General features: G+C 44.8%; 4 protein-coding genes across 6 annotated transcripts in view; 3 read left to right on the top strand and 1 right to left on the bottom strand.

Moving 5' to 3' along the window:
• Positions 1-44: 44 nt before the first annotated feature.
• LOC146973814 (zinc transporter ZIP9) lies at positions 45-3,765 on the top strand. The gene is made up of 7 exons (XM_085800764.1): positions 45-306; positions 608-713; positions 955-1,116; positions 1,746-1,814; positions 2,133-2,218; positions 2,509-2,643; positions 2,741-3,765. Exons 1-7 carry the CDS (start codon positions 211-213, stop codon positions 3,008-3,010), a joined length of 924 nt encoding a protein of 307 aa, XP_085656890.1. The 5' UTR covers positions 45-210; the 3' UTR covers positions 3,011-3,765.
• A 1,786-nt stretch (positions 3,766-5,551) lies between these two features.
• LOC146973815 (uncharacterized) lies at positions 5,552-7,397 on the bottom strand. Its single transcript, XM_085800765.1, has one exon. The coding sequence runs from the start codon at positions 7,387-7,389 to the stop codon at positions 5,572-5,574; it is 1,818 nt and encodes a 605-aa protein (XP_085656891.1). The 5' UTR covers positions 7,390-7,397; the 3' UTR covers positions 5,552-5,571.
• A 1,237-nt stretch (positions 7,398-8,634) lies between these two features.
• Positions 8,635-14,010, top strand: nsmce4a (NSE4A component of SMC5/6 complex). Its single transcript, XM_085800766.1, has 10 exons — positions 8,635-9,771; positions 10,447-10,527; positions 11,110-11,240; positions 11,632-11,774; positions 12,683-12,782; positions 12,998-13,088; positions 13,180-13,274; positions 13,370-13,418; positions 13,523-13,608; positions 13,716-14,010. The coding sequence occupies exons 1-10, from the start codon at positions 9,540-9,542 to the stop codon at positions 13,773-13,775; spliced, it is 1,068 nt and encodes a 355-aa protein (XP_085656892.1). The 5' UTR covers positions 8,635-9,539; the 3' UTR covers positions 13,776-14,010.
• A 945-nt stretch (positions 14,011-14,955) lies between these two features.
• The window catches only part of tacc2 (transforming, acidic coiled-coil containing protein 2), a 53,524-nt gene continuing 48,864 nt past the window's right edge, over positions 14,956-19,615 (top strand). For 2 of the 3 annotated variants that reach the window (XM_085800767.1, XM_085800768.1), the window contains exon 1: positions 15,011-15,350. In XM_085800767.1, coding sequence (XP_085656893.1) covers positions 15,240-15,350 — 111 coding nt within the window. In that variant the 5' untranslated portion in view covers positions 15,011-15,239. Of the gene's footprint in view, positions 15,351-19,615 lie in introns of all 3 variants that reach the window. The other variant, XM_085800769.1, reaches the window with a different exon arrangement.

Raw genomic sequence — 19,615 nt, forward strand, 5'->3', positions numbered from 1 at the left:
GAGCAGGGAGGGAGGGAGGCGCAGCTGCTGTGCGGGGAAGGGACAGAGAGAGAGAGAGGTGCGACGTGGAACAGCAGAATGGCTTCTATCACCTCTATGATCCAACAAATGAAAGCCAGAGACTCCATGAGAGCAGACTGTCAGATTTCAGAGCGATAACATGTAGCGCATCATCGGCCAGACGCAGAGTGTTAACCAGAGGCCGTCGCCATGGACGGAGGGCTGGCTGTGACTTTTATATCCGTTGCGATGTTTGTAGGATGTTTTTTCCTCGGATTCATCCCACTGTTGTTCAGACTGTCTGAGGTAAGTCTCTGCTGTCTTTCACTTTTAACTCCTCGTGGTTTTAACACGAGACCACGTCCCGTCCAGTGACTGTCTGACGGTGTCAAACTTTTTATCTACACTGTGTAAACCCGACGTTCATAAGCAGATCATGTGTTGTAGTGAGTTCTGATGAATGAAACCTGCTGCAGAATCGTTATTCTGATCCCCCTTCCCACTGTCTGGCACGATCTGAGGGATTGTTTTGTCTGAAACAACTGGTTGGCTGTGGGGAAGGATACTGTAGGCTACTGATCAGCTGGAGTCATGTGTGTGTTTGTAGAAAAGCCTGCAGTTCGTCTCCATCCTGGGGGCAGGACTGCTGTGTGGGACAGCTCTGGCTATCACCATCCCAGAGGGAGTAGGCTTGCTGGAGGAGTCATGGAGAGGTGAGCGCACACAAACATGAACATGAGCTGAATGAGGACCTGGCACTGCAGCCTCTTCCCTCTCCGTCGCCTTGCCAACTGATCAAACACAATGCACCACATCCGTGTTTGATTACAACCCTGTGTTGAGGCACATGGGGATCAAAGTGGCTCAGTCATTTAAATACACGCCTTCCTATCAAGTACTCTTTTATGTGAGTGGGATCAAAAGCTCTTCTCCTCCTTCATCTTCTCTCTGCAGCATCCTCCACCTCTGGGCCGTCCAGTCTGAACATCAGTGAGAAAAATACAACTTCCACCGAGACGGGCCCTCCACCCCGCTTCTTCATCGGCGTGGCTTTGACCCTCGGCTTCACCTTAATGTTTGTGGTGGATCAGATCGCAAGCTACATCTCTATGCGTGGCAAGTTGGCAGAACTCGAGTACCAACCTCATTTAGCAGAATGTCAACTTTACGCACGAGGACCACCTCCATTTTTCCAGTTGTTACTGACATTTACACAGTTTCTGAGATCAAAGCACAGAGAGTTTTATTAATCAGTCTGTTTACTTTGTTACTTGCTCATGCAGCACAGTATTATCCCAACAATCAGGGCCGTTGCTAGGAATTCTGGGGCCCCTGGAAGAATACTAAAGTGGGCCCCTGACTTTTCCACTTTTTTTCTTAGACTACGTATGTATTATCATTTTTTATTTAGCCTACTTTGTTTTGATGCTAATGCTGCATTACTATGAATAGGGTCTTATGCAGAATAATTCAGTCATACAAAGATTATCACCTTTTTCCCCTATACAACGGCCCTGCCAACAATACATCAGATCCAACACTTTCTTTGTACAGTTATTAAACAATAGGGACTGTTAGCATGATTTCAGGCTTCATTTTGCCTTCTTTCATCACTCAGTGCCTTAACTCCTGAAAAAAAGTCATGCTGCTTATATATTTCATTTTTTTTTTTAAAAAAAAAGGAAAAATGCACTGCCACACATCTTTAAATGTATCACCACAACATGTCTACTGTCTCTTTTCAGGCCAAACAACTCATTTGCCCAACAGCGTGGGCATCACTGCCACTTTGGGGTTGGTTATCCATGCAGCAGGTATTTACACAGCGTATAATACAGTATTTACTGCACATTTTCACACATGGCTTGTGTTTTCCCAAGGTAAATAAGATATCTCGAGGAATTCCAGGCCACATGCACAGAGAGAACCCCTAACAACAAAGCAGTGGAGCTGTTCAAGTCCTCATGTGATTCAGCATGTGATTCCCTCACTGTTGGAGTCTTTTATGTTTCCAACGACATGACATGTCTGAGTTGAAATCGGAGCTTGGAGGCTTTCGGAGACACAAACATCCTTTCAGGAAGTAGATAGCTGCCGCCATTAACAGTCTTTTTTTTGTTATTTGCACATAGCTGATGGGTTTGCCCTGGGTGCTGCTGTGGCCACGGGTCAAGTTACAGTGCAAGTCATAGTGTTTTTTGCTGTGATCCTACACAAGGTGAGGCTCCCTGAGAGAGTGTAATATCCTGCAGTAGGCCTACTGTGCTTACACACAAGAAGCAGTAGACCTGACCACCCTTCTTTATCATATTTTATTGTGTTTTAATTTATTAATTTATTTTCACTATTGCTATATTTTATTATTGTTTTTAATCTTTGTGCATTAGTCGCCATGTCATTCTTCTTGTTTTTCTTATACTTTTTAAATCAAAATGTAAAGCACTTTGAATGGCATTTATTTGCTTTGAAAGGTGCTCTATAAATACAATTTGATTGATTTCCTCCCAGGCACCTGCAGCTTTTGGTTTGGTCTCCTTTCTGATGCACGCTGGTCTCGAAAAGAAGTATATTCAAGGACATTTACTGGCCTTTTCAGCAGCATCACCTGTTGTGGCCATCACCACTTACTTCATTTTACACGCAGTAAGAGAGCAGCTATAAGATTACGTCTCAGTATTCTCCAATGTCACTCAGTGCTTTGATATTATTGGATATTATTTAATATATTTTGTGTCTGCAGTCCGGCAGTTCATCCCAGAACCAGCTCAGTGCGACAGGTGTGGGGATGCTGTTCTCAGCTGGGACGTTCCTCTATGTGGCCACAGTGCACGTTCTCCCAGAGATCAGCAGCAGCAGAACGGAGCAGCCCTCCTCCGACCTGCAGCAGCACACCGGGGCTGAGGGCCACCACCACCACCACCAGCGCTACCTGGGGCTCCTGGAGAGCCTCACTCTCATCCTCGGAGTCGGGCTCCCGATGGTGCTGGCTCTTGGGCTGCAGGACGACTGAGAGGGGAACGTCAGGACAATTAGAGCAGGATGCCACCACACCTGAGAGGAAAACTGTGAGCACCTGTGTAATGTACTGTAGTCTACAGTGTAAACTACCTGCCACAATGATTGACGTAAGCCTCGGAAGAGAGTTTACTTGGGTGTGTTGTGATTTCAGTAAAAGTTCCTTTGAGGCGAGCCATTGTTTGAGTATAAAGAGCTTAGTGGTATGAAGAATCTGATAGCTAATTTATTGTCCTCAGTAGAGTTTGGCATGTACAGTGGTGAATTCCCAGTAACTGGATAGATTTACAGGAACAGGTTACCCGAACAATAAGAGATCTGGGTCATAAGGTTTTTTTGTACAGTCAGGATCTTAAAAAACAGGTCCAGACTTTCAGCATATTAATGTGCAGTAGTCCAAATTACCAAGAGAAAGGATGTTAAATGTCTTTCTGTTTATAATTGGTTTTATAGGTTTAAAGGTGAGAATTTCTACCAGTACGACATCTGTAGTTATCTACATTTGAATCATTCCTATCACTACATTCTTACAGATGTTTATATGGAATAAAAACATGTCTGCTCATGTTCTGATGGCTGTTACCTTAACGTTGTGCTGTGTTAAGTTTCCCTCACCACATTGGTGCACCTGCCTGTTGTCTGCTACCCTGGACAGCAGGACACAACACCCATCAGTTGTGGTAACAGAAAGTCAAGATCAAGACATTTTGTGCTTTAAAGTATGATTTATTAAAATACCGTGAGGTTAAAGAAATGATGACATACACATACACAAGTTGTTCTACTCATCATCACACCTGAAGCAATAGCAGCGATTGGATTCTACTTAACAAATTCAAATTTCAGCACTGGTTCTGCTTTAATCCTGAAATTTAAGAAAAGGTTTACCTTCGGGCTGCAACTAATGATTATATCATTATTGATTAACCTGTTGATTATTTAAATGTTCAATCGATTAGTTGTTTGGTCAATAAAATGTTGAAAAATGTCAATCAGTGTTTTTCAATCCACAAGATGACGTCCTCAAATGTCTTGTTTTGTCAACAAGCCAAAGTTTATTGTCATAAAGGAACAAAGAAACCAGAAATATTCACATTTAAGAAGCTGAAATCAGAGAATTTGGACTTTTTTCTTAAAAAACTGCTAAAAAAATATTCGATTATCAAAATAGTTTTCAGTAGATTCTTGTTTGATTAATCGATTAATTGTTGCAGCTCTAGTTTAGCTTATCTGCCCTGATAAATACACAAAATGAAAAAGAAGAAAGAAAGAAAAGCCTTTACTAAGAGGTGTTGAGGTTTTGCAGGTAGTCAGTTAGACACTGACAAGTCAGAGGACCTGAAAATAAAAGACAGCGAGCCAAACATGAAGCAGTACCGTGGCCTCTCCCGCCCTCACAGCCCGTCCACCGTGCTGCAACTTGGCTCACCTTCAGTCTCCTGACATTCTCCCCTCGGCCCTCCTTTCTTATCTGCACTCGCTCGGCTGCTTTTATCAAATTCAAAACACTGACGTCAGTCTGCGAGCACTCAGACGTCTGCAGAGCTAACAGCTTAACCCCTCGCTCTCTGGTCAGCGGCCTTCACCTCCACTTCTCACCATTCCCCTCCTGACCTGTTGATCTGAACCCGCTTTCACTAGTGAGACTGGGCTGTAATATGACACAGAGTCATGTTGAATCATTCAGTTCCTTCCTTTATTACAGAGCTTTTAGTTAGGGCTGGTTCAGGTAGCTCTGAACCATTTAATAGCTATGCTGCTATAGGTTTAGACTGCTGGGGGACACATCTGGTTACATGGAGCCCTCTCCTCTCCTCTCCTCCCCATCCCTCCCCTTTCCCTGCTGTTAAACCGGCCTGTCCTCCCTTCCCATGAACCAGTCTGCCATCCAGTCCTCCCATTAAGCTGGCCTGCTCTCCCTGCCTTTCCTCCCACCAGAAGCTGCCTCCATCAGTTCTTGTTAACATTTCCATGTCTCCCACATTCTGTGTTATAAACTGTTTTCTTGTCTGTATACAACATCTATTGCACGCCTGCCCGTACTGGGTGAGGGATCCCTCCTCTGTTGTTCACCCTGAGGTTTCTCCAATTTTTCCCTGTTAAAAGGGTTTTCTATGGAGTTTTTCTTCAGTTGATGTGAGGGTCTGTGGGCAGAGGATGTTGTTATGATGCCATGTAAAGCCCTTTGAGACAAACTGTTTGTAAAAACGGGCTATACAAATAAAATTGCCTTGCCTTGCCTTCAGTACAAACCACGCTGCACTGCGCGCTGTTGATTATTCTGATAGGTCACAACAGGGTTGTAAACTTTTAAAGATTAGGCACAATTCATCACAACCCCGACATCACTTTACATTCTGCACATCCCTTGTCGAGCAGGAAATGTTGACCCCTGTGTGAACAGCTGTGATGCCGTAATGATTACACCCTGTTGTAACACATTCACATACTCGCGTGGAATTTGCAACTTGCAACATTTTCAGATTGCTGACACAAGGGGGTGTTTCTTCTATCGTTACATTACTTTGAGTCTGGATGGGAGGGAAATCTGTCATTTCATAGTTTCATGCGGCTGATGGAGGCAGCCAGCTGAGCCTCCAGAGCCATCCGATCAAAGGTTCGACTGTGTATCTGCCGTCTCACTCTGTCCCTCATGTGAAAGGAGGCCCGAGCCAGCGACTGCGCCTCCTCCTGTATCTGCACTCTCTGTCTCCGCAGCCTCTCCCTCTTCCAGTCCTTCATGAAGACGTAGCTCTCCCTGACCTTCCTCGCCGCCTCCTCCTCTCTCTGCATCCTCTCTCGGAGCCTCTGGTGGCAGAGCTGCCTCTGCGCGTTGCGTTGCTGCGTCTGCTGAGCTCTGTTCCTGTGCTGGGCCGAGGCGTGCAGGGCGGCCTTCTCCATGCGACGCTGGCTCAGCTGCGCCAGGATCTGTTTGTGCGTGAGCTGCTGCGCGCTCTGCATCTTGGCCCTCAGCTGCGCTCTCTGAATCTGCTCCTCCTCCCTGGCTCCCCGCTCGTGGATCTCCCTCGTGCGCGCCTCCACAACCTGGGCGCGGTTCTTGTAGGAGCTCTGCAGCTTCTTCTCCAGCGTGCTCCTCATCTGCTCCTTCTCCTGCTCCACCCGCTGCTCCGTCTGCCGTTTGAGCAGGACGTGTCGAAGCAGCTCCCTGTGGTTCTCCTCCTGGAGCCTCCTCTTCTCCATCGTCTCCAGCACCACTTTGCTCCTCCTGGCTCTCTGCTCCTTCTCCACCGCCACCTCTGTCTCCTTCTCTCGCTCCCTTTCCTCCAGCTCCTGCTTTTCTCTCAGCAGCTTCTCCTGGTAGCGTTTGCGCTCTTCTGCCCTTTTCTGTGCCGACTCCATCTTTGCTCTGCGCTGCACCTCCACCTCCTCCTTCAGCCTCATCCAGCGGTCTTCTTGCAGCATCACCTCCTGCTCACGCTGTCCCACTTTCTCTTTCTCTTGATGCTCCCTCAGCCTCCTGCGGGCCTCCAGCTCCTCTTGCCAGCGTCTCATGCTCTGCCCCAGCTTCTTCCTCCTCCTTTTCTCCGCCTCAGACCTCTGGGCCTCCTCCTGCTTGCGGGCCTCCTCTCGCCTGTCCTCCTCCTGCTGAGAGAGCTTCAAGCGAGCCCGCTCCTCCTGGTGCTTCACCAGCATGAGGGCCGCTATCTTGCGGTCTCTCTCTGACACCGTGACACACATCTCCTTTTCAATGTTCTTGGTGAGTCTTTCCAGCCTTGTCTCAGTAGCTGGGGAGTGTCTGAGCTCTCCCACGCTGTAGCTGCAGACCGTGCTCCTGTCTGGGTCTCTGGGACCGGAGACCGAACAGGAGGATCTGCTGACATTTTTCCCTCTCAGGCATAGATCTGCATACGGGATGGACTGCATATGCACAGAGTGATCCTTCAGTTTGGCTTCCAGGCCTGAGACTTTGCTGCTGCCTGATGGCCACCTGTCCCCTGCAGCCGCCTGGATAATCCTCTCCCTCTCCTCTCGGCACATTTGTAAAAGCTTCATTCTCTCTTTTTCGTAGGATTCATGCATAACTCTCACCGCCTCGTAGGGAGCATCCCTCTGTTCAGCAACCCGCTCGTTGAGTGATTTGATCAGAAGTTCAACAGGTTTGACCCCGAGCCTCGCGCAGGACTCCAGGGAGCGGGGGCTGTTCAACACATACCGGCTCCTCTCTGCTTGGGCCAAGTCGAAGTTGTTGAGGTCCAGACGGATCGCAGGGGAGCTGGGCCTCGGCTTCGTCATGATGACACACACACCTGCAGCACAAACACCCGCAGAGTTCAGGTGCTCGAAGTTTCCTCTGCTGTCTGTCCAGCTCCGGTGTGTGAGCAGTCCTTCGGCTTTGCAGCACGGAGAGGTCATGAGGGGATTAAAGCTCTGACTCAGACCTGTGACGATGATAGAGAGGGAAACTGAGACCTGAAATGTTTTCTCTAAGGTCCTGACAGTTTATTTTATTTTTATTTTTACAAAATTGGCACAGGACCACTTTTGTACTTAATAATGCTATAGTTTAAATGGATTATAGGATTACTTCATCATCATTAGTACACCATTATTTGTAACTGCCATTGAAATTAGTCATCCTAGCTTATTGCACTGTCTAAAAAACTAAGCTAAAAGGCTACTTTAGGTTGGGCGATGAAAAGCCCGTCACAAATAGTGACTGACAACACAAGAAAGCAGTTCAGACGGCCCCGAAACTTTTTTTCCCCCTTCAAATCTTTTAAACCTCTTAAGCCTCAATTACTTTCATACATTTTATATTTCAGCCTGTTGGCTGTGTTCGTATCGTATGTGTAAACAAGTTGTTTTACTTTTAAGTAAACACGAATAGAACAAAAAAACATACTAAACAAAAATAGAGAATAAATGAGCACAAACCACTTTTAACTTGTAAAGCTGGTCCTCCATGGTTGAAAAGGAACAGCTGGAAATGACAAAGGGGGTGGGGTGGGGGGTACTTCTGATTTCCATGGCAACAAAACGTCAGCTACTTCTGCGCATTATTGCATTAGCGCGCCCTCTACAGGTGGGATGACCTGTCAGCTGACTTGCTATGTCGAGCACGACTGAAGTCAGTTTTTCGTTCGTCAGACGTTTCAGCAGTTGACAATAGTGAGAAAACATTTCAGGAAGTTTAATAATAATAATGATAATAATAATAATAATGGTTTACATTTATATAGCGCTTTTCACGATACCCAAAGCGCTTTACAGAAACCACTATTCATTCATACCACATTCACCATTAAGATTTAGCATACTAGGCCTATCTATTAAATCAATTTCATTTAAAAACACAAACATTGGGTGCAGATGTTAGAATGCAGAGGTCTGATAATAACTAAATGACTGATTCAGAAGTTACTTTAAACATTTTTGCTAACCATCTAGGAATGTGGCTCTGACAGTGTTCATCGTGTTGTTTTTTATCATTATTATTATTATTATTATTATTATTAGTAGTAGTAGTAGTAGTAGTAGTAGTAGTAGTATTATGATAACATTTCACTTGGGGGAGCCAGCCCTCTTTTCGATGAGGACCTACCAATACAAAACTAACTTCGCATTCCAATTGCAATTGAACATCATTATTGAAAGGCCCGCCTTGTGTTTGACTGAAGCAGGTACGTTGATCGTACGTTGTTCAAGAAAGAACCATGTGTAGACCTTGTATAGCAACATTATACACCATGCTATGAGTTTACTGTCAGCTATGACTTTGCTCGGACGCGATCGCCAACAGTCTAAATCCTCGGTTATGTTAGAAACTCTGATGTTGTTAGCTAACAACAGCTAGGGTTAGCTCGAAACAAAGATGCGGTCAACAGAGACGAGATGGTTCCTGTTAAGCACTTCTGGTTTGGCTTTCGCAGGCATTTGCCTTTGGTTTGGTCAGTGGTCTATTGGAGGTTGCTCTAAGTTAGTTAGATAATTTTGTGTTGTGTTGTGAAATCTTTGCTATTTTATAGTGTTTGTGATAAAAAATAAAATAAAAATAAGTAGCACCAAGACTGAGAGTTGATGTGCTGGTGGCTGAACAGTGTGCTCCTGCTCACTAGCACCGTCGTTCTGCAGTGACTGTGGTTGGTTCTCATTTAGGACGTTTGTAGAACGACACCGCCCCCTCCAGTGAATAATATCAGTCACACTTTGTCAATCAATTTTTACTTTATGGATACAATCAGCCTTTTCCCGCTCGCTCTGTCTGTTGAGCAGTTAGAGTGGCCGATTTATATCTTGACTTTTCTAACGTCTTTGGCTAAACTTAATAAAAACAGCTGTTGGCGTTTTTCGTAACAAACACTGTGTATCAACTTGACATCACCGTCCTGAATCAGACTGTCTTTGTGTTTCTTAGTGGAGAAAAGTTGTGAGGAGGTCGTTTATCAGCTACAGACTCCAACGGCCCCTTGTTTACACCGGAAGTGTTTCTCGTCAGCGTGTTTCCCTCTCACTACACTCTGCTCTGCTCTGCTCTGCTCGTCTCCTCACTGAAGTAAAGGAAGATGAAGAGATCCAGAGGCGGAGGGGAAGACGAGGCTCCCCGGCAGAACGGCTCTGCCGGCCGCCGGAGATCAGAGCAGCAGCAGCAGCAGCAGCAGCAGCAGCAGCAGCAGAGCGATGGGGACGATGGAGACTCTTCCTTCGGCCCGTCCGACCTGCAGGAGGACGACAACGACCCGGGCCTCAGGAGAGAAATACGGAGCAAGTACAGAGACCTCATCAACTCTGTGCAACGTGAGTAACATTTTTCAAATTAACAATAGGTAAATTTACAGAAACAATTGGCATAGTGCAGTGCTAAATAAACATAGGCTACAGACAAGCGTTAGATATAGCTTCATTAATACAGAAGATTCAAGTTGGGGTCAAGCTCCTCACTAATTCATGAAGTTGCATAGCATTCTTTTTTTCCCCATACCTTTTAAAGAAGAGAAATGGTGACACAGCTCCTTATGAAAGACATAGATTCGGGGCCTTGTCTTCATAACTTTGTTTTTGTGTATAAAGAATTTGGCATGGATAATTATTGTGTTGATTCTGAGGTTATTTGAAGGTTCCTTTACATGTACACCATAAAATATTCTCATTTACACCAGAGAAATTGGTAAATCTGGAAGACAACCAGTCATTCAGATCCTCCCAAAAAACATTAACATACCTGCAATCATAGAACAAGTGCTCTGTGGTTTCAACTTCATTATCACAAAATGGAGAGTTGTTACATTCAAAACCAAAACGACAGTGTAAAAATTCAACAGAGAGGTATATTCCATTGAGGATTTTAAAATTGACTTCCTTCACTTTTGGTGCAATTGGAAACTATTATGACTTTCGAAAGAGAAAAAGTTTAAAATGAAGTTTCTGTTTGTTGAGTCTAATCTGTGTGCTTCTTGTGTGTTTGGTTTACAGAGAACAGAGAAGACATGCTGAGTCCCTCCAACAACAAACTCACGGAAGTTTTAGAGCAAGCAAACAAGCTTTTTAAAGATGGTATGTATGGTTTAAAAACAACAACAAACACTACTTGTCGATACTCACAGATGAGTATAAATCACTTTTTAATGAGCTTGGTGGCAAACAAGAAACAGGTTTCAACAGGCCTCACAAGGTGTGAACCTTATTGAACAGCTATTGACCTGCCAGTGGAAAATAACCTGATGATGAAAAACGTTAATAGTTTAAAAAAAAAAAAAAAGTAACATAAGAATTAGTTTTGTCATCCCAAGTTCAGATACTCATAGATCCTGACTTCTCACTTCCCTCTTTCTTTAGCCTACATAAAGACCCATAAGAATATGGTTGGGAATTCAATAGTGTTCATGTGAGCCATAGTGCTGCACAGCACGGTGAGATCAGATCAGAAGATCAGATTCTAACACCAACATCTCCATTGAAATAGGTATACACAGGAGGAGGCGCTTGCATGTTTGAACGTGTTTCTTGTTTGCCCCCTCCATATTTCAAAGACATAAAGTTAGGTTTAAGGGTAACTCTCAAGTACTATAGTGTCATCTTGTATTCAGAACATGCACTTCAGATTGGTCAGTCAGATTTCTCTGTGATCTCTTCCAGTTCGGCAGGCGAGGGAAGCAGCTCTGGATGCTCAGCTCCTCGTCGTGGCCACGGACCTGGGGAAAGAGAAAGCCAGCCAGCTGTTTGCCGAGGGCACTGCTTTCGATCCCACTGCTTACGCAGAGCATCTTGTGAGTTAATTCATGCACATTATGTCCACACAGGCATAGGAATGTTTCACATTAGTACACCAACATGCACCAGTGAGTTGGCCTAGTGACTGGGGGAGAGGGGGATGGAACTGGGATGAAGAGTATAAAAGAGTAAAAGTACAAGATCTAATTACCTTTCTAACATAAAATCTAATCTAATACTTCTGTAATCCCATAATTTTGTTTGGGCTGTTCTGTTGATGCTCCATTATTTTTATTAAATCAATGACCTTCAATGTACAAACAGTACAACAGAAGCAGGGACTTGACCAGAAAACAACATAACACAAATGTCACTGTATAGAGAGTGCTGGTGTTTGTAATGTCAGCTGGAGGGCATCATGTAAAGATGACTCTGCCTCTCTGACAGTTGTCCTTCATGGGGCTCAACCGACTAGAGGACGGAGAGGACGAGCAGAACGGCGTTGACGGCTACCTGCCCCAGGATGCTTGGCACAGAGTGGCCAGGAGGGCGGAGTGCTGCTTCAGGACGGCGCCCTCCTTCCATTACATGTGAGAGCATGTTCTGCCCAACCACATGTGTCATGATGACTGATGACTGTCATGATTGTTGTTCAGTTATTCAGTTGTTGTTAAAGGGACATTGTGTAACTTATCCTGTTATCTATTCACGAAAATCAATTATTTATTTCAAAAGTCTGTTTTTCATTAATCAGTAATCCCCCCCATCAACAAACTGAAGTGTTCCTTTCAGCTCTGAATTTGCCGTTCATATCATTCATATCTACATGGAGCGGGTAAGCTCGGTGCTGGCTGCCATGTCATGTCGCCATGTTTTTACATTCAGTGGCAGCGTGACGGTAGGAAACCACGGAAACTCAGCGGAGACACCGGAGCTGTCGGCTCAGGTCGAGGTGGCGTCTGTGAAAAGTCACCGCGGTAACGCAGTGAGGAGGAATGGAGCGTTACACTGATGCTGCATTCACCTGCAGTCGGGCAGACGGCCGTCGGTAACAAACCAGATGTCATTTTAGTCACAGAAGTGGAGAGAAAGACGGTAAAACGTGGGTCAGGTAAACAATACGACATCGCCATGACAACATATTGTCACGTGTATTGTTTTGCCTCGTGATGACGGACCACTTGTTTACATAGAGGCTTGTTTATGCCGTTACCTGCAGCGGATGTCGTCCGTCTGCTGTCTGCCCAATTTCACGTGAATGCAGCATGAAAAATACAATTGAGTTGCTTGTGATATACAACCACAATGCTAGATGGGAGTAATTCCTACACAATGTGCCTTTAATAAAATTCTACATTTAAGTTAGAAGCTCCTCATCTGTAACAAGTGTATTATTACTGTTGATCTCATCATCTTGCATCTTCTCTGGTTTACCGTCCCTCTGCAGTAGATTCTGTGTCTAACTCTTTATTTTTTCCCCTGTGGTTCTTGTGAGCAGGATGGGCTCGTTCCATGCTGAACCACCTCCGCCAAAACAAAGGATTGAAAGACAAAGGAAGGCGCCCAGTAAGGAAGCTAAAAGGATAATGCCCACTCAGGTAGCTAAACCTCCACTTCCAGTCACTGCATGGATTTGAATGCGAGGGTCGAACATATGGCAAGCTGTTTTAACATTTGATAGTTAGGCTGGATATTAATCATCACTTAGGAGCTGTGACTGGTCAAAACAGATACTTCTAACTGTTATTTTGACCAGTGACCAATTTTATCAAAGACACACCGCTCACTGCATGATGTTCATCTCTTTTGTCAGCTGAAGAAAATGGAAGAGTCTCATCAAGAAGCGACAGAGAAAGAGGTGGAGAGGATCTTGGGGTACCTGAAGAGCTACTACCAAGATGATCGTGAGTTTGAAGTCGACATCAGGGACGTTAACATTTCAGTGTTATTATCATTTGCTCATGTGTCTCCCATGTGCCTGTTTTTCAACCTCAGCAACATCACCAATATCATATTACGAGTTTGTCGTTGACCCCAACTCGTTTTCCCGGACCGTAGAGAACATTTTCCACACATCTTTTCTAATCAGGGTGAGTTACCTTTGCTGAGGTTCCATTTAACGGGGCTTGTCTGCCCTCTGGTGGCTGTGGGCAGGCGTGACAGCGTTGTCTGTGTCTTTTTTCAGGATGGCCTGGCACGGATGTATTTGGATAATGCCAAACTGCCTTGTATAGGTGAGAGGATGTGACATTTAGCTGCATTATTCTGGCTGGGGAATAACAGTGTAAATGTCACTGGGTAAATAATTGTATAATGATTGCATGTTTTTCTGTCACAGCGCCCGTAGAGGAGGGGGAGGTGGAAGCTGGAGGATCATGCAGCCGTAAACAGTGCATCATTTCTATCAGCCCAAAGACGTGGAAGGTTTGAACACAGACATTTTAATCTAGCAGCAATACAAGGATACCTACTATAAATACTTTTGTTTGTCTTTGCTCATTTTATTTTTATAACTGTTTGTTCTTTCCCAGGAGCTCATCGACGCCTTTGACATCAGAGACACAATGATTCAGCCTCCCAACACGGAATGAGAGGAGAGACCGCGCCACGTTCTATTGGCTGGAACCAAAATAAGTTTTTACGTGTGATGCTATTTTATTAACAGTTCGAAGGAATAAAAGCTAATTCTTAGATATTTTCAAAGGCCAATTTTTGCTGTGCCGCCCCTTGAGATCATAATTTCTCAACTGCACTTTTATTTTAATTTTTAATTTTATTTTTTACTGTTTTTAATAAGTTTGAATAATAAAGGCAAAATAAGTGAAAGCTGGTACTGTGTTGATTTATTTTAAATTTGTAAATGGGAAGGAACTGAAGATTACTTATCTGACTCAACACGATTTTATACTTTTTATGTTTTGATATTGTGACCATAACATGATCTTAGTAATCCTTTTTACTGGGTTCATTTGGCTGACCCCTATAGTATTTAAAAGTGATAGGCTACATGGTTAATTAAATATTTCATGACTTATTTAATACGACTGATAATCCGGTACTATATGGCTAGTAAATAATATTTCTCCTCTTGATTAAATTACTTGAATAACTTTTCTAATCAGACCATGGTTAAGTGTGTTTACGATAACTGAAAACCTGAACAGAAGAGGAAAGCAGCAACACTCATTTGCTTTTCCCCCTAGGAATTAAATGACTAGAATGATCAGATAAAATCAGGAACAAGATGTAACTAAGGATAATGAGTAAAGGTTGCTACATTTCTACATTTCAGGGGCTCACAAGCTTAAAAGATTGGGGACCACGGCACTGACTATTGGCAACAGCAAAACAAATAGAAATGACACTGACATGAGACACGAAACAGCTGAGATCTGGTTGTAACAATGTGTGTTTGTGCTCTTGAAGCATGTTCTGCAGGTTTCTATTTGTGTTAGGTGATGCAGTGTTGTTGTGCGGAAAATGTGGCAGCAGTTTTGTCATTTCCATGCTCTTAGGTGGAGGGAATTTGAAAAATGATAATTTCATTGTAATTTTTCACAGTTTTGATGTCACTCTGCTCTCTTCTGGCTGATGGTCAGATTTAATTGGATGAACACTGGTACAGTATCTTCATGTGTTCTCATCCTGACGATGTACCACCATCCCTGCTGTCTCCTGGGTCTTTTAAAGGCACAGGCACCCTCTCTGCTGCCTCCCATCCATAGACTGTATGCTCCCATCCCATCCTCTCTCTCCCTCTCTGAGCGTTTCTTCCCTCCGTGGCGAAGCTTCACTCTACTCACCAGTGCAGCCAGCTCCCGCTTTCTTTTCTTCCCTCATTTGATTAGGTTGGATTCCTTATGTAATGTAGATTTTTTTTTTTTACATAACAATGGCTTGAAAATATATGTCACAGGCGTACCACAGGCAATGCAGTGCAGAGCTTTCATTAGTCACTGAGGCACACACTCACACAGACACAGAGGCGTGCACTGCACTGCACACACTCACTCTGTAGCTCCAGAGATCTGCGATGCTGAGTCTGACTGATAACGATGCAGTTCTGCAGAAAGGTGCTCTGCCAGCCGTGTAGTGCCAGAGTCACTTCACCACAGGAGGACATGGAATACAAGATGGGGAGCTGCATCGGAATCTCACACGGCCAGGTAAACAGAGGAGTAGGAGTGGGAGTGTGCTGAACTGGGGGAGAGGGGGGCTGTCTGCAGCATAGCATCGATGCCTGAGAGTGTGCAAGAAGAGCCAGAGCAGATTTTACTGGTCAACGGCAAGAGTGTTTCCTCAGGTAGCCCGCAGAGAGAGAGAGAGAGAGAGAGGTGTACTCCACTGGTGGAGGTGGGGCTACGTCAGCAGGGAGAAGCAGCTGAGGAGATGGAGAGCAGAGCGCGGGGTGAGGGAGGGAGGAGCTGAGTAGAAAAGCGTGAGAGGGTGAATGACACTGAATGGCAAGTGAAGGAAGATGCGAGGCACGTTGACAAATCCTGAGAAAAACGGATGGTGCACGTGTAGGCCCATTATTCAATTCATTTTAGACATAAAGCCAGAGTGGCAGCCAGCTGAGGAAGGAGAAACCTGCATGGCAAAACGAAGAGGGATGTTTATGCTGAGTGTGAGAGCTGTGGTGTGTGTCAGAAACAGAGCTGATCAGATCAGTGTTATTTATAGGGATGATAAGCCTACTCTCTCTGCAGATGGCCCTCAGCTGAAGCTGAAGGTGGCCTGCGATTGAGGCAGATAATAAAGGGATAAAAATACATCTTAAATTTGTAGATGTTGTTCCTTTTTGCTTCATTGCTGGTCTGTAGTGAGAGTGAGTGTCCAATCCAGGGTCGTTGTATAGGGGAGAAAGGTGATGGGGGCCCACAGTGGGGCCCACAAAAAACCCCATTAGGCTAATCTTTGTATGACTTATTTATTCTGCATAAGATCCTTACTAATACTCATAGTAATGCTGCATTAGCATCAAAACAAAGTAGGCTAAATAAGAAATGATAATACATATGTAGTCTTAGAAAAAAAACTGGAAAAGTTAGGGGGCCCACTTTAGTATTCTTTAAGGGGGCCCAGAATTCCTAGCAACGGCCCTGGTCCAATCTACAGAGAAAAGGGAGAAGGGAGACATTTCCCGGGGCGGTAGATGAGATAATGGAGATAATTAAAGCAGAAGTAAACGATCCGGTCGTTTTGGCTAACTTCTTGTCAGCCGATGGAGTTAGCAGTCCCCGCCCTCGTCCCTACGTCACCACATTCACGCGCATCCCTTGGCTGCACACACAGAGAGGACCGCCCCTTTATGCCGTTCTCTCTCCTCATTGGATTGTAGGTTGTAGGATACAAGGAAATACAAGGAAAGTTTTCTCCTCAGCTTACAGCAGAGCAGAGTGACTGACAGACCCGTGTTTCGGACCAAACACTCTATATAAGTGATTGCTGTCGGAAGATAGAACTATTTAAGACTTATATTAACACAAACATTCCGCTTACTTCTGCTTTAATGCATGTAGAAGGTTTGGAAAGATGTGAAGGAGGTGCAGCACAGCTACAGGTGGGATGAACATCACAGCAGTATCTGTCTCCTTCTCCAGGAGCCTGGAGGCCTGACAACTCCTCCTACTGTTTGTTTACAGTGTTGCCTTTTAAAATGACTGCCCCAACCAGCTGACTGCCCCCACCCCCTACCCCTCACACCCCACACTACAGTACCACTACCACCCTCAAACAGACATGGCTCCCCCAGCTCCTGTTCGAACTCCTCCCCTTCCCCTCGGTCCTGTCCCCCTCACTCGTGTTCCCTGTCCTGCGTCCACCCCTCCGTCCTCTCCTCCCACCCAACGTGCAATGCAAAAATAGCAACGGAGAGGCCGGGGCTCCTCAGAAGAGAGAGGACAGACACAAACATTGGCCTTGAGTACGACAGTAAACAGATTGGAGGGGGGTTTGTCAAAAAATCTTGAGGCAGAAACTGTGTGTGGAAAAGTCTCTTGTTTGCCGTGGTGAGTAGTTCATGAGCTGCAGCATTGGCACGGATCTTGGATTATTTGTTTGCTTTGTAGTCGCCCTTCAGGTGCAGGAGAGTGAATATATGAAAATGGAGGGTGAAAGGTCCAGTGGTGTGTTGTTGCATAAGCTTGTATTGGAATGCTTTGCTTATATTAACATTTTGTTTTAATGTAGTGTGATGATTTCAGTGTATTTAGCCTACTACAGAAGCCTCGGCCAGGTGGATTTGTCCACTGCGTAGAATATTCACCTGCTTAAATACTGTAGTTTTCCTACCTTGCTGATTGATATCATTTATATTATCTGAAATATATTAAAGAATAACATTAGAAAGACAGCGTTTTGTTTTGTTTGGATGTTGTGTTGCCTGCCTGGGTCTCCTGCTGTTGCTGAGGTCAGACCCCGGGCAGGAAACAGTAACCTCATCCTGTAGGTGTCCAAGCAAAGGCACAAAGTGCTCATCCAAACCCCCAGGGCTTAAAAGACGGATCATGTTGAGTGATGGACGAGCTGATGATGAGGTGAGAAGAGACCTGGCAACTGTCTAATCATATGATTTGCCCCGGCGCTCGAGGTGCCAGTTCAAGGCCTGACACACTACTGCCAGTTCAAGTGCACACTCTGTCCACAGTGTTGTGCAGGCTGAAATTACACCCCATTCACACAAATAGCAAGCAGGCAGGCACGGGAGATAAGCTGCAGCTCTACACATAAAAAGGAGGAAAACAGATATTTGTTTACTCATTGCATGATCAGTGAAAATCCTCACAAGCTTCATAAATGATGATAAAAGAGTAAAAAAAAAAAGACTTTATGGTTCATAGCTGGAATATTCAGTGTATACATTTGAAATGAAGTGTGAATGACAAATTGTGCACAAGACTGGAATAAATAAAGTCTTAACAGCAGTGGACCGGGCAGATCTCTATTTATAAAGTCTCACATACTGTATTCAGGTCAGTGCATTCTGACTAAACACAGTCCCTACAGTCAAATGGGGAATGTACAAACAGCCTCTCTATAGCACAGTATGCTTACTGCTCAGCCGCACTGCATTCACTGAAGAGATATAGAGTACAGAGTAAGCTGCTGTGCCTTTCCTGATAGGATGCAATTGTCTTGACGATGACTTTAGAGATCACAAATAGGATTAATTTTAGTAGCTGTGTTTTCAGTAACAGAACTGAACACTGCTGGAAGCCAAGAGATGCCACAATCTGTCATTTAGCACACAAGGATTAAGTTAGGGGATTACCCAGCCTCAGTCACTGTGTCAGTATGCTGCGGTCTCATCACACGCACAACACCGCAGGTGCAGATCTGCTATCTAGACCGTTCAGACCAGAGTGGGGGCTGCTGGTCATGATGATGCACTGCAGCAGAATTTGTACTTGTGAACATACCATAAGGAATCTGAAGTACCACTTTTATAAGCACATGATTCTGTCAGTGAAGATGCTGTTTGTCCACACCAGCAGAGGTAGAGCCTGCACTTTGGCCCTAGGAGGGAGGGAGTGGGGGGCCGGGGGTCTTGCCTCACAGGTCCCTAATCTCCTAAACACCACGTGCATTTACTATTCTCTCCCCCTGCTAGTTGGACCTCATACCAAAGACCTGTAATCCTGTGGAGCATGAGTCTGTGACTCCGTCCCTCTCTCTCAGTCTCTCTTTGTTAAACCTGGGGATGGCTGAACGCTGATGATCCTTCTGTGCTGGTGTCTTTCAGCCAGCTGATGTGAGGGGCCGTTGCTTTGGTCAGTTGTGGCCCTGCAGGTGGCTGAGCCATGGGGAACGAGAACAGCACGACTGATGCGTCGGTAAGGCCGAGCTCGCGGGGCACTGGATGGCTGGGACCGCTGCTACTACTGCTACTACTACTACTTTGCGGTCCTCTGTGTGCTGCTATACGCTTTTTACATCCCTTTTCAACTCTTTCATGCACGGACGACTAACAAAACTAACACTTGTATCGCATGATTACAACCTGCTGGCTTCAGTAAAACACATGGGAGCTGCAGACCTTGTGTACATTCCTATGCTTAATTGAGGCTTGTCTAATAAGCATTCAGATAACATGCTTTGTTCTCCTCTGTAGTTAACTTGTGTAGACCAGAGTGGGGGCTGTTGGTCAGAGCTCAGCATTACACGCTTATGCCATGACTCAAAAGATGTGCCATTATCTGTGTTGACTGCTCCTCAATCTAGTATTCCTGCTGTTGTTAAATCTATCATTGCTGTTGGAAGGCCAGTATTTCTGCCTCCAGATGGCATGAAATGAAATGAAATTGAAATGAGAAATAGTTTTTTTTTTTATTTTTTTTTTACCAAAATAGATAAATGTAGAAAAACATTTACACATGTGACTGCAGCAGTGGAATGCAGGATTATACTAATAGGATTAACATAAACATTT

The sequence above is a fragment of the Trachurus japonicus genome, chromosome 15 (assembly GCF_045865225.1).
Source record: "Trachurus japonicus isolate A0001 chromosome 15, Traja_1.0".
In the NCBI taxonomy this organism is placed as follows: Eukaryota; Metazoa; Chordata; class Actinopteri; order Carangiformes; family Carangidae; genus Trachurus; species Trachurus japonicus.